The sequence below is a fragment of the Protopterus annectens genome, chromosome 2.part0, assembly GCF_019279795.1.
Source record: "Protopterus annectens isolate FY-2018-M chromosome 2.part0, PAN1.0, whole genome shotgun sequence".
In the NCBI taxonomy this organism is placed as follows: Eukaryota; Metazoa; Chordata; order Ceratodontiformes; family Protopteridae; genus Protopterus; species Protopterus annectens.
In genome coordinates, this window is record NC_056728.1 from 97,435,543 (window position 1) to 97,449,857 (window position 14,315).

Genomic DNA, 14,315 nt, shown 5'->3' on the forward strand with positions numbered 1-14,315 from the left:
TGTGATGTACAACTCATATGAGGAATGCCTTGATTTGTCACAGGAGCAGGAATGTCCTCTGGAGCTTCCTCTGGAATTGGAACACCGGACAACTCACTCTGAGATAAAGAGTCTCTCACAGGCTGTTTGCTGTGGTATAGACTTGGATACTGGTAGTAAATGCCTCCGATTCCACCTAAAGATTCCTTCTTCTATTTTCACAATGTATGATCTCGGCTCTGGACAAATGTTCTTCATGACACCAATCCGATCATAACCTGTGGACGTTTGCACGCTTACCACCTTTCCTTTTCATAATGGATTGAGCAGTCTGCTGGTCTTATCGTAGTTGGACTTCTGGGATAAGCATTTCCTGAACACATTGTTTCTCACTGGTCTTCTGTTCTTGACACGTGGAACCAACAATTGACTGCTGAGTGGTAATGTGGTTCTGGTTAGTCTCGACAGAGGTCTGTGAGCAGATGAACCTAGACATTTATCATGAGAAATATTTCTGAGATTCTTGAGATTCAGGAAGACATCACTGTTATCTTGTTTTGACTTCTCAAGTAACCGTTTTGCACTTTGCACTGCACGTTCTGCCAAACCATTTGACTGTGGGTACTCTAGACTATTTGTGACATGAGTAGAGTCCCATTCTTCTGCAAATCTCTTGAACTGTTGGCTTGTAAACTGCGTGCCATTGTCTGAAATAACTTTATGTGGACTTCCATGTACAGCAAAATCCCATTTCATCTTAGTCATGACTGGCTGCTAGATTGGGAAGTAGGTCAATCTCAAACCAGTTGAAGTAAGCATCTACTAACACCAAATAATGTTGACCATTCCATTCGAAGATGTCTGTGGCTACTGTTGACCAAGGTAGTTCCAGAATCTGGTTAAGCTGAAGTGGTTCTTTGTGTTGAGGAGGCTTTGTACTCTTGCATACTGAACAAGAAGAAAGTGCTGCCTCAATATCTTGTGACATAGAAGGCCAAAATACTTTCTCTCTTGTCCTTCTTTTTGTAGATTTGGTTCCTAGGTGACTGCAGTGCAAGGTAGTAATGTATTCAGGTTGCAAGGACTTTGGAACAACTGCTTTCGGACCTTTCATTATGATACCTTTATAAGACAAAATCTCATCTCTGTATGGAAAATAAGGTTGCAGTTTTTGAGGTAAACTAGATTGCTTTGACGGCCATCCTTGATTGATAAAGTGGTTGAGCCTCTATAAAACTGGATCTGTGGCTGTGTGATCTCTCAACTCATCAAGACATGTGGACTTAAAATTATGCACTTCCATGGCTTCAGAATCATCTGTCAAATGAGAACCTTGATTGTCATTCTGTTCAGTGGTATTTCTGGGTGATCTGGATAATGTATCAGCAAGGTAAAGAAGTTTGCCTTTCTTGTAAACAAGATTGAAGGTGTACTTTTGCAATCTCAGCATCATGCGTTGCAGTCAGGCTGGGGCTGAATGCACTGGCTTTCTCAAGATTGTGACTAATAGTTGGTGGTGTGTTTCAATCTGGATAGGTCTACCATAAACATAATCATGGAACTTCAGACGTGCAAGCACAAATGCCAAAAGCTCTTTCTCAATCTGGGCATACTGCTGTTCAGTTTGGGTAAGGGTTTTCGATGCATAGGCAACAGGGTGATCCTCTTGTAGAATGACTGCACCAAAACCAAATTTTGAAGCATCACAGGAAAGTGTAACTGGTTTGTGAACATCATAGTATCTGAGTGTTGGCAGATTAGCAGTTCTCTGTTTCAGGACATCAAATGGTCTTTGGTGTTGCTCTAACCAGGATTATGATATATTTTTACATGTCAGCTTTGAGTGGTGCTGAAAGTTGGCTAAAGTCTGGAATAAACTTGCCTAGGTAGCTGACCATGCCAAGAAAATGTTTCAGGGCTTGAACATTGTCTGGAGCTGGCATCCCGAGAATGGCTGATTGTTTTGAAGGATGCGGTCGTAGGCCTGTACCTGTAAATAAATGACCAACAATAAGGAACTTCTTGCAGCCTGAGTTTGCATTTGTGTGGGTTGAGCTTAAGATTCACTTGATGTGCCCTTTTTAGAACTTTTCTGAGGTTTCTGTCATGCTCAACTTCATCACGACCTCCTGCTAGTACATTGTCTACTATAATAGCACAAGGATACCCAGAAATAATTTGCACTATTGCACGTTGAAAGACTTCACTTGTAGACTTTATCCAAAATGGCAGTCTCAAAAATTTGTACCTGCCAAACGGAGTACTGAAAGTAGTGAGCAATGAGGATTTTTTTGTCAAGCTGAATTTGCCAAAATGAACTCTGCATCTAAGGCAGAAAAAGTAGTGGCATTTGGAATCAAGGCTGTAAGTTCTTTGACTGTGTGCATTGGATGATGAGGTCTTTTTAGAGGAAGATACCCATTCTGTTGGAGTTTCAGCTGGACAAATTACACCTTGTCGCACCATTTTATCTAGCTCTGCTTTGACTCTGTCCTGCATGGCTATTGGAACTTTACATGCTGGCCTGATAATTGCACTGACCTCGGGGTCTAACTTCATGTAGTACACAACTGGAAGTTTGCCTAGTTTGTCTTCGAAAAGGTCTGCATAGGTAGAAAAAAATGTGCTGGGCAAAATTAGAGTAGTGATCTTTCAAGCTAACATGGTAGACTTCCTTATTAAATGAAAGCAGTCCCATTTTCAAAGTGTCTCTGAGCCCTAATAATGACCTGACATGCCTCTTGACCACATAAAATAACAAGTTGTAGCTCCTTCCTGCAGTGTAGCATGAAAGCACTACTGAGCCTTCAGTTTGAATTTCTTCACCTCCATATGCAACAAGTTTTGCACTCCTTGCCACATCAAGCCTTTCACCTTTACACACTCTCGCAAATGTTTCTGTAGGCATCACACTGTACTTGGAATCTGTATTAACTTTGAGCTCTGTGGTTTTGCCATTTATCCGAACAGTAAGAAATACTTCATTCTTGGCCCTTAAATCTACTGCATTGACTGTTTCATGAAGTACTGACACACCATCAACATAAAGAGTAGAGCTACCAGAGTCTAACTGATCAACTTGTTTCTTAAAATGTTCCCTTTTAATAAAAGAATGTGGGCCTTTAGATTTACAAAACCTTTTGAAATGATTCCATTTATTACATTTGTGGCATCGTTGACCGAAAGCTAAACATTTCCCCTTTTAGATTCATGATTACCACCACAATTACGATAGTTGGCAATGAAACTAGATTGGGGCCCATGCTTTAAGTTTGCTGACTCACTCATGCTTCACTGAGACTGTGTGAACTCTTGAATGTGCTAGAATGTTCTGGGGTTTACCAGTAGGCACTGCAGGGGTTAAAGCTGTCATGTGCTTGGACCGGTTTCTTTTAATAATGTGCCTCATACTATCAACATGAGCTTTATCACTGTACTTTCTAAAGCTACTCTTATTTGTAAGTGTATGTGTGCTTTTCTGTAAGCTTGTATAGCTGACAAATCTCAGTGGCCTTATTCAAAGTTAAATCATTGTCATGAAGCAAAATATTTCTCAAAGTGTCTTTTAATACCACACACAAGTCTGTCTTTTATCAACTCATCCCTTAAGTCACCAAATCTGCACGTTTTAGGTTTATTTCTCAGGTCAGTTATATATACTAAGTTTCACCAGGCTTTTGATCCCATATGTAAAGTAAGTGCCTTTCTATTGTAACATTTGTCTGGGGGTTACACATTTCTTTAAATTTACGTTTTAAGCACTCTGGGTTCTCCCTTGATTCCGCCTGTATGACAATATGACAGTTTCCCCCTCTCCAGCATAAATAGCAGGTGCATACACAAATGAGTGCTCCTTTCAATGAACCAGCTAAATTAAGTAGAATAAATGCCTTTGTATGGTCATCTTTATCAGAAAATGTCATACTCTTGCTCAAAAACTCTCCAGTTCTCAGCAATATTACTGTCAAATACAAGTGCAATGGGCTTTCAAATCCATCTGACATGCCCACAGAGTATACACAACCACACTGAAAATATGGCCCTTTTTAATTATGTACAAACAAACTGTTCCATGAGCTTGTAACAACATCCATATGCACAATAAACCCTTCAAAATACTGTAATTTGTGAAATATGCTCTGTAATGGCTGTGCTCTGCGAAATATGCCTTGTAATGGCTGTACTTTTGCGAAATAGCTTTACTGTAACACTGCTCAAACATGTGAACACTTTAAACACCTCTGAAAACTTGGATACCGTTGCTTAATGTGAAAAATACATATGATTTGCGAAAATGTGGTTGTTTCCCTTTATTTTAGTTGTTTTATGCAATTTCGACTTTATTTCAAACATTTTTCCTAGTAATTTGAATATTTTATCAGTAAGGTACATATCTGTTTATGCGAATATCATTTAGAATGTTCTGTATGCCCCTTTTCATATTATAAGAATAAGAAATAGTGCTTTGCAAGATTTAATATTTAAATTTGTTTCTGACCTGTTTTGCGAAGTTTTACCCCTTTTTAGGATGATTCACTCCTGTGCATTCCTCCAACCATAGCCAAGTGCCGCTAATCTTTTTAGCCATGCCTTCTCAAACTTCATGCCCCTTGGATGTGCCAATTCTGACTTCATGCCCTTTAGACATGTTGCTTCTAACACCACGTCACTCGTTCATCTCTAACACAAATAATAAGAAAACTTGGGGTTTCGTCCACATGCTTTAATATATAGAAACACATCAGGATGGATAGCAGCATCTTTAAATATGAACTGACTAACTGACAGAGCTTACGTACATACATGTTCACATCTCAACAGTTAACTACAAAATGGCAGTCAGGCTCGCACCCTCTCAGTATTTATACTCTAGCGCAAGCCCTTGGATAGCTTCTTAAAGGTATATACACACTCGTTGCTCTACAGGGCTGTTCAGGAATAGCCTTCCTTAGAGTCCTCCTGGGGTTTAGGTAGCTAGGGACTCTGTCCCAAGAGTGGAGTAATGAAAGAAATTTGACAGTATCAGGTAAAGACGTTATGTACTCACCATAACGTTCCATCTGTGTTCTTTCTTTCTCATCTACTCTCACACCAGCCCCCTCCTTAATGTCTTTTGGAAGGAATGAGGATGCAAAAGGAACTTCATTCCTTTGTTTGAGCCCTAAAATTGTTAATTTTATCTTAATAATTTATTCAGTATTAATGCTTTATAGATTTAGAGGCAGCAAACAAGATCTGAGGTATTTTAGGGATTATAGCATTATGGGAAAGGGAGGAGCTTGAGAGCTTTCAGTGAATCATGAGCTGGTAAAAGTGGCCGAGTCTGATCTGAACCCAAGAGTTGAGGAAGAATGAAAATGGACAACACAGACTGAATGTTATAGTGAGTGCATAACTTCTTTTTTATCAGTGTTAAAATTATGAAAGAATGGACTCTGTGAATAGGCTTTAAAGCACTTTCAACTTACTGCACTACAGAGGCGATTAAATATTTTATGTGAACATATTTCCGTAATATTGTGGAAACTAGATGTACACATTCTCTCCAACTAGAAAGTGTATTCCTTTTTGAAAGACATGATTGATTGCTTTCCTTTTTTCCTCTTGATCACTACACTTAAAACAAAATGCAAGTGTTGTCATATGGTGAGCGCACCTGTACACTTTTGCAACCATCAGTCTGATGTTGTCAGTCTTCATTCATTCTTGACGAATGTGACTCAGAACCAGCTCGGCCATTATACAGCTTGCTTCAGCCAAACAAACTTTCAAACTAAGACTCTACCCATAACGCCCCTCTCTCCATTACCTCAAATTCTATTTGCTGCTCTGTCAGCAAGACACATCAGCTGTTGCTCTCAGCTAAGTTCTTAATATTTCTATATGTAAGCTAACTTTTTTTGGTGTCTTATATCTTTATACAACTTTTTTCAGGTGTGTGTTTGATACTCTACCCAATACCTTTGGTAATCTCTGTTATCATTGTTGATAACTCCCTCTCCCGCCTTTCTTACCTTTTGTAGTAATTCTTAGTACCAGTGTTGGTACATCTTTCCTTTCTCCCTTATACCTTTTTTGTATTTCTTGACTACCATCATTGGTAGACTTTCTCTGTCTACCCTTGGTTTGTGTGTGTGTGTGTAAGCATTTGTTATACTTAAATGCTAAATTCATTAAAATGGCAGAAAAACATAAAAACACTTCTGGATTCAAACAGTACCAAGAATGTGGAAGAAAGATGCACAATTCTGATGGGCATCTTTCGTGCATTTATTGTCTAGGAGCGCCACATCTTGACCAAAATTGTGACATCTGCCAGACCTTAATAACCGAGCCTTGTTCGAGCATCGAAATAAGCTCATTTTAAAGGGCTTGTTGAAAACTCATTGCAATGAAGCTTTGTCCAAGTCTGATTCCCCCAAAATCAAACCCTTCTAAAAATAAGAGCCACTTGGTACCTGTGTCCCCCATGGCACCAGTGGCCCCAAAACATAAGGCTGTGGTTCCGACTACCTCCATGGAACCAAAAGATAAGGTAGCAAAGCTACAAATCCAAGAGTCCTTGGCACTGACTGCTGCTACTACATTTACTTCGGCACCAGGTTCAGCACTGGCATCTTTGGTTTCTGGCTCGGTGCTGACTTCTCCAGCTGCGCCTTAGCAAGTCTTTCCCACCCCATCAGTGCCAAACCTGATCTGAATCTTCTTCCTGGGATGAGGTACACACCCTCCATAGAACCCTTTGCAGGCCAGCTGCCCAGTCCCTTTTTGGTTCGATCCTCCAAGAGTCTGTCTGAGGTAGACGTTGTGTAATTGGTGGATCAGCTGCTGGCAGCCAGAGGTATTCTTGCCTGTTCTCAGGCCCCTCTCCCTCTTGGAGTTGGGGTGTCTTCTCCAAGGACTCCTGCACTGTCTCCTCCTCTGACTTCCACCGGAGCTTCAGAGCCCAGCACATTGATTCCCTCAGTACCAACTGTTCTGATGCCATTAGGCATCCCTGTCTTGGCACTGGATATTGCTCTGACTTCTTCGGTTCCCTCCTCGGAACCAGTAGATTTTCGTGGACGAGACTCCACTGCTGGTTTTGAGGGTCTTGGATTGACTCCTGTTTTTTCTTTGGAGCCGAGGTTGGCGCTGGGGACTTTGTAGGTTGCAAGTCCTTCCCCGGCTCCTGCTTCGGAGGACAGACTCTTGGAGTGGGATGTGACCTTGGTCCCAAGGTGGTCTTTCTCATTTGCAGGCTACCACTCCTCTTTGGGGGGGGGGGGGTGGTCCTGCCTTCCAAGTTATGGAGAAGGATTTAACTTCTACAGGCTCTCAGCTGGTCCTTCCTGCATGGGAGTGTCATATTACAATATCTTCTGATCCAGAGCTGACACCAGTCCTCATGGCAGAACAGCGTGTACCAAAGCTTCAAGTTACCCCTGTACAGGACCCCTCTTTTGGAATCTTCTTCCAAGATTCCCACTGAGGAATACCCCCCCATAAGAAGACATGCAAGAGGAAGCACCTAGATTTCCCAGAATAATCTGTCACCGAGGGCACTGATTTCGATGAAGGGGAAGGTTCCCCCCAGTCACCCTCCGAAGATATTTCCTTTTGAGGCATCCTAGAGGTCCTCAAGTAGGGGGGTAACTGGAAGCCCCAAGACCCGACCTCAGAGGAATCCATGTACTTGCAAGCATTTAATGCTTGACCATCTACTTCCTGGGTGACCCCACCCTCTGACGATCTTATTAAGCTAATTGCGCAGCTAGCTTGGAAGGCCCCTGACTCCATAGAGCCTATTCCCCGGAGAACAGACAAAGTTCTCTCTCTCAGAGGACCACCAGTATTGGGCCAAGGGTTTAGCAGTAGATGCAGTGGTGGTGGCGGCTACCACCAAGAAGGAACTTACCAATGAGAGTCCTACTGTACATCCTCCTAACCGGGAGTCTAGGACAATGGACAAATTTGGAAAACGGATCTACGCTTCATCGACCTTCGCACTCAGGTCCTTGAACTTTATGTTACACTTTCTAGACTCCAGAGATCTGATTAAGGCGTTATCAGATACTCTCACTGGAGCCGTGTCTAATGAGGTGCAGCAGCCACCCTGGAGTCTATATTGAATTCATCCATGCAGTTTATTGCACACGTAGCCGAAGGTAAGACCAGAGCAGTGGGTTCCGGCATTGCCATAAGTCACCCCGCCTGGATGCACTTCTGTGAATTTGCGGAGCCCTTCAACTCTTCCTTCATCAATTCTCCATTTGACGGATCATCTTTGTTTGGCCCCAAGGTGAAGGGCACACTAGCCAGGTGTAAAAAGGATGGAAAGACCCTGTCTGCTTTGTGCATTCATTTTTCTACTCCTCAGTGATCCTACTCAAGGAATCAGAAGAGTGGAAAGCTGTGGTTCAAAAAGTTCCAAGGGCCTTTCCAGGACACGTGGTGGTGGCTCCCCTTGGAGCAGAGGGGGAAGTTCAGATGGAAGACCCCGACCATGAGGCAGAGGTGGCTGTCAAAACCAGGGTTCCAGAGACTCCTTCTCTGGACAACCTTACCAGCGCAACTGAGAGAAGGCCTGATTGCTTACCTCTGGAAGCACTCAGGGAAAAACTCTCACTGCAGTCGACAGCCTGACGACAAATAACCTCTGATACTTGGGTGCAGAGAATCTTTACCGGAGGCTGTCATATCCCTTACACCCTTTTCCCGAGATCACTGAGAAAAATCCCCGATGTTCCACCCAATCAGAGGGATCAAGCAGCCATAGAGGTTCAAAAGCTGCTAGAGAAGAGAGTCAACCAAGAAGTCCCACCAGATCAGATAGGATCGGATTTTACTCCAGGTTATTTTTAGTGCCAAAGAATTTCAGGGGACTGGAAGCCAGTATTGGACCTTAGCCTTCTGAACACGTTTGTTCAGCCGACAAAATTCTGGATGGTCATAGTTCATTCTATTCTCCCCTTTCTAGGGGAAAATGATTGGATGTGCTCTATAGACCTGCATATTACCACAAAAAGATGGACAAACGCTCCAGAAGGTATCTCCACTTTCAGCTAGGTGCCAGTCATTATCAGTTCAGAGTTCTCCCCTTCTGCCTCACCACAGCCCCCAGAGTGTTCATCAGATGCATGGCAGCAGTCACGGCTCATGTGAGACTTCACAGATTCCAGGTGTTTCCTTATCTAGACGACTGGCTCCTCACCACCCCTACCAGGCATCTACTGCTTCAAGCCACCGACTTCATCATAGACTTGTTCATTGCCCTGAGCATAACATTCAACAAAGAAAAGTCACAGCTGTCTCCCACTCAAGACCCAGAATTCATAAGAGCCCACGTCAACACAGTTTTGTGCATAACTTCTCTACACTTTCACAGGCTCCAAAAGATAAGATCTCAAGTACAGCTCATTTTATTAAAAAACAAAGTGCCCACTCTACTTGTCCTTCAAGCCTTAGGATCTATGGCAGCAGCCATCACCTTGGTGAGGCTTCACATGAGGACACTTCAGTGGCTTCTGGCTTCTCAATGGTCCATTCTTTCTCATCCGATCTAAGTAACAGGTCATTGCAAAAAGAATCTGTCCTGGTGGATGCAGTCAGAAGGCATCTGACTGTGCTGTCCCTTTGTTCCCCCTCAACCCAAGGCCATAGTGACCACGGATGCCTCCCAGATGAGTGAGGGGGGCATTATCTGGGCAGAACAGTCCAAGGCACTTGGTCTCCACAGGAGGCCAACTTGCACATCAGTGTCCTGGAAATGAGACCAGTGCTCCTAGCATTGCAAGCCTTTCAGTCTGCTCTTTTTCTGGGAACAGTTGCGATCCAATCAGACAACATGTCAGTGGTATGGTACATCAACAAACAAGTTGGAACCAAATCCTACCCCCTTTGCCGGGAAGCTCTCAGAGTGTGGCAATGGGTGATACCTTCCAACTGCTTTCTTGTGGGAACGCATATCCCAGAGAGCTCCATCACGATAGCAGACAAGCTGACACATTCTACTGCCTCACAAGTAGTCTCTCAATCCCAAAGTAGCAAAGGAAATGTTTTTCCGCTGGGGCCAGCCTTGCTGCAGTCTTATTGCCTCACCAATGAACAAGTGCAGCAGCTACTTTGCCCCAATTCCCTCTCAGAGGGAGTCCCTGAGAGATGCCCTCCTTCTCGATTGGCCCTTGGGCCATCTTTATGCTTTTCCCCTCATACCCCTCTTCCTAAGGAAAGCTCAAAGGTTGCGAAGCAAAGTGATTCTCATTGCTTCTTTCTAGCTCAGGCAGGTTCGGTTCCCCTTTCTATGACCTCACTTGATTTACCATCCATGGATTCTGGACCCAGTTCCAGACCTGCTGTCTCATCCACAGGGATTGGTGCATCCAAATCTACGTACTCTCAACCTCACAGCTTGGTTCCTCCAATTCTGGTAGTTGCCAGGCAGAATAATATAACTTCCCCTGTACAAAACATTCTTTTGGCTTCCCATAGACCTTCCACCAGGAGAGTCTGTTCCAGTAAATGGAAGAGATTTTCAATTTGAGCCTCTGAAAACGATTTAGACCCCTTTTCGGCACCTGTTGAAGAAGTTTTGGAATTTTTAGCCACTCTTTTTGAGCAAGAAGCCTCTGCTTCCAACATTAGAGTTCAGTTAAGCAGCCATTTCTAATTTTCACAATGGCTACAATGACCATTCTTTAATTTCCCATCGACTATGCAAGGTATTTCTCAAAGATGTCTTGTGTCTAAAACCCCCCATTCAAAGATCCCTTAGCTCCATGGCATCTAACCTTGGTTTTGCAGTCTTTAGTACATCCTCCCTTTGAAACAGCAGCTTCTTGCCATCTCATATTCCTTTCCTGGCAAACTCTTTTTCTAGTAGCCTTCACTTCCGCCAGAAGAGGCTCTGAGATCCCCTCCCCGTATATCATTTTTTATAAAGTCAGGGTGTTTGTGGTCTCTGAATCCAGTATTAATCAAACTATTGAGTTGCTAGTTTTCTTCCCCAAGTTTTCCAACAAAGGTGAATATTGCTTGCATTTACTGGACGTTCGTAGGCAACTACATTTTTACCTTGACAGGACTAAAGAGACCAGGAAATCAGATAAATTGTTTATTTCCTTTTCTGGCCCAACAGTGGGAAAAGCTGTGCCAAAGTGACTTTATCTAGATGGCTGAGAGATTGTGTTACTTTCATTTATGAACATAACCAAAAGTTATCTGCACCCGTAAAAGCGGATTCATTCAGATCAGTGCTACATCAGCTGTTTTTCATTTGAAAACTTCCATGGATGAAATATGTGCAGCTGCAGCTTGGGCTGTGCTTCATACCTTTATCAGTTATTACAAATTGGATATAGTCTCCAGGGTAACAGCATCCTTTGGGTTTATGTTTCTCAGGAATATCCTTCCATAGCTGATGTGGCAGAGTTAAAGATGTTAAGATTTGCACTTTGGGTGTGACAAGGGTGGACAGGATTAGGAATAAGTATATTAGAGGGTCAGCCTAGGTTGGAAGGTTTGGTGACAAAGCCAGAGAGACAAGATTACATTGGTTTGGACATGTGCTGAGGAGGGATGCTGAGTATGTTGGGAAAAAAGATGCTAAGGATGAAGATACCAGGTAACAGGAAAAGAGGAAGGCCTAAGATAAGGTTTACGGATGTGATGAGAGAGGACATGCAGATGGTTGGTGTGACAGAGCAAGATGCAGAGGACAGGAAGAAATGGAAACAGATGATCCGCTGTGGCGATCCCTAACGGGAACAGCCAAAAGAAGAAGAAGATGATGATGATGATGAGGAATATCCTTCCATAAGGCCACCAGGAACTAAAGTAGCTGGGGACTCTGTCACATTTGTCAAGAATGAACGAAGATTGACAATATCAGATAAAGAAGTATTATACTCACCATAACATTCTAGCTGTATTGTCGATCTTTCATTCTTGGCATCCCACGCACCTTTCTCCTCCTGTAGATTTCCAGGGGGATTGAACCATTGTACTTTTTTTCCACAGGGTTTATACCGTGGACCTTGCTTCTGCTTACATTTTCTGAATACACTCTTACTGTGGTCTGCAAACTCAATCTCAGGTAATGGAGAGAGGGGCATTATGGGTAGAGTCTTAGCTCGAGAGTTATTTGGGTGGTGCGGGCTGTATAATGGCTGAGCCCATTCCGAGGATCGGAACGTAGTCCCATTCGTCAAGAATGAATGAAGATCGACAACACAGAATGGAGTGTTATGGAGAGTACTTAACTTCTTTTTTTGTATGAAAGTATATATTTTTTTGTTTGTTTGTTTTTGAAGTTGCAAGGGAATTTCACCTTTCTTTAAATGCAGCATATCTGTAGTTGATTTTATAAAAGTGAATTTGGATGTGTTTATGGAGTTTCTCCCTCCCCACATTCACTCACTATTTAAAGTGTACTTTATACTCATTTTTATTAATTTCAGCAGAGCTGTGTTTCTTTCCTTCATTTTTTTTTTTCATTCATTCGGTAAATTTTATATGAAGTGCGTGTGTGTGTGTGTGTGTGTGTGTGTGTGTGTGCATTTAGCTGGCTGCTCTGGTAAGGAAACCTCTGTGTACCTAATAGATGATAAATTTATCTACATATTGTTCATGCTTGTATTTTGTAGGACTACATGCAGAATGTTCATGGGAAGGAAATTGACCTGCTGAGAACTACTGTTAAAGTTCCAGGGAAGAGGCCTCCACGAGCCTTTCCAGCAATTGCCAGTCCCAAAACCAATGGTCTTTCTAAAGACATGAGTAGCTTACAGATTTCACCAAATCCAGGTAAGTCACACGCTTTTTTTTGTAACTGAAATGTCGAGACTCTCATTGTTGAGCCCTGAAATGTGGAGACTGAATGACTGAAAACGTGGGCTTCATTATATGTCCACAATTGCCACTTCTTAGAATATTAACCTCACTTTGAGCCATGGTGATTTTGGAGTTTGTATGTGTAAGAAATGGTAGATATTGGGGGCTTGCCCTCCCACATCAAGGGGGTACAGGGAGGCTTGGCTTACCCCCAGAAAAAAACATGCTTAAAGGAAAATAGCATTTTTTTGATATTCACTCTTCTCTTGTATTTTTGTTCTTTTGATATTTTGGGACTCTGCATTGCGAGTCCCAACATTTCAACAGGGAAGTTTTTTTAATGGGCATAGCTCTATAGTTTATATAACACATAAGTTAGTTCTCAAATGGTGCAGCCACCCACTCTGAAGAGGTCTGACCCTGTATTAAGTAAGGTCTAAGTAAGTCTTAAAATGTTGCAGCCATGAAATGTTAAGTGTTAGTCAGTGCTGTGAGATCAGGCCAAAAGTTAAAGGATATTTAATTGCTTATCAATAATATAAGAATGTTGTAGAAAGCCAGAGCTTAAATATTTTGTGTGTATGTGTATTTTATATATATGTATATGTGTATATACATACATATATATATATATATATATATATGTACACACGCACAAAAAGTTTACACCCTTCCCATTAAAATGCCATGTTTTTGTGATATTAAAAAATGAGACCACAATAAATCTTTTCTCAAGTTTAATGTGACCTATAACCTGTACATTTCAATTGAAAAACAAACAAATCTGTTAGGGGAAAAAATATAAAAAATAAACGTACAATACACTGGATGCATAAGTGTGCACACCCTTAAACTAATACTTTGTTGAAGCATCTTTTGATTTAATTACAACAGTCTTTTTGGTAGGTGTCTATCAGCATGGCACATCTTGACTTGGCAATATTTGCCCACTCTTCCTTGCAAAAGCTCTCCAAATATGTCAGATTGTGAGGCCATCTCTTGTGCACAGCCCTCTTCAGGTCACACAACAGATTTTTCTATGGATTTAGGTGTGGGCTCTGGCTGGGCCATTCCAAAACTTTCATTTTCTTCTGGTGAAGCCATTCTTTTGTTGATTTGGATATATGCTTAGAGTTATTGTCATGTTAAAAGGTGAAATTTCTCTTCATCTTCAGCTTTCCAGCAGACGTCGGCAGGTTTTGGGCCAGAAGCGACTGGTATTTGGAACTGTTCATAATTCCCTCCACCTTGACTAAAGCCCCAGTTCCAGCTGAAGAAAAGCAACCCCAAAGCATGATACTGCCACCACCATGCTTCACCATGGGGATGGTGTTCTTTTGGTGACGCAAAGTGTTGTTTTTGCGTCAAATGTACCTTTTGGAATTGTGGCCAAAAAGTTCAGCCTTGGTCTCGCCAGATGATAACACATTTTTCCACATGCTTTTGGAAGACTTGTTGTATTATTTTGCAAATATTAGCTGGGCCTGGATGTTTTTCTGTGTAAGAAAAGGCTTTTGTCTTGCAAC

The 14,315-nt window shown here is 42.2% G+C and overlaps 1 protein-coding gene across 1 annotated transcript in view; it reads left to right on the plus strand.

Annotated features, from left to right (window-relative positions):
* Positions 1 to 14,315, plus strand: part of LOC122792978 (arf-GAP with GTPase, ANK repeat and PH domain-containing protein 1-like) — a 2,685,441-nt gene that overhangs the window by 1,637,832 nt on the left and 1,033,294 nt on the right. The window contains exon 12 of the mRNA XM_044060583.1: positions 12,603 to 12,762. Within this exon, the coding sequence (XP_043916518.1) occupies positions 12,603 to 12,762 (160 nt within the window). The remainder of the gene's footprint in view (positions 1 to 12,602; positions 12,763 to 14,315) is intronic.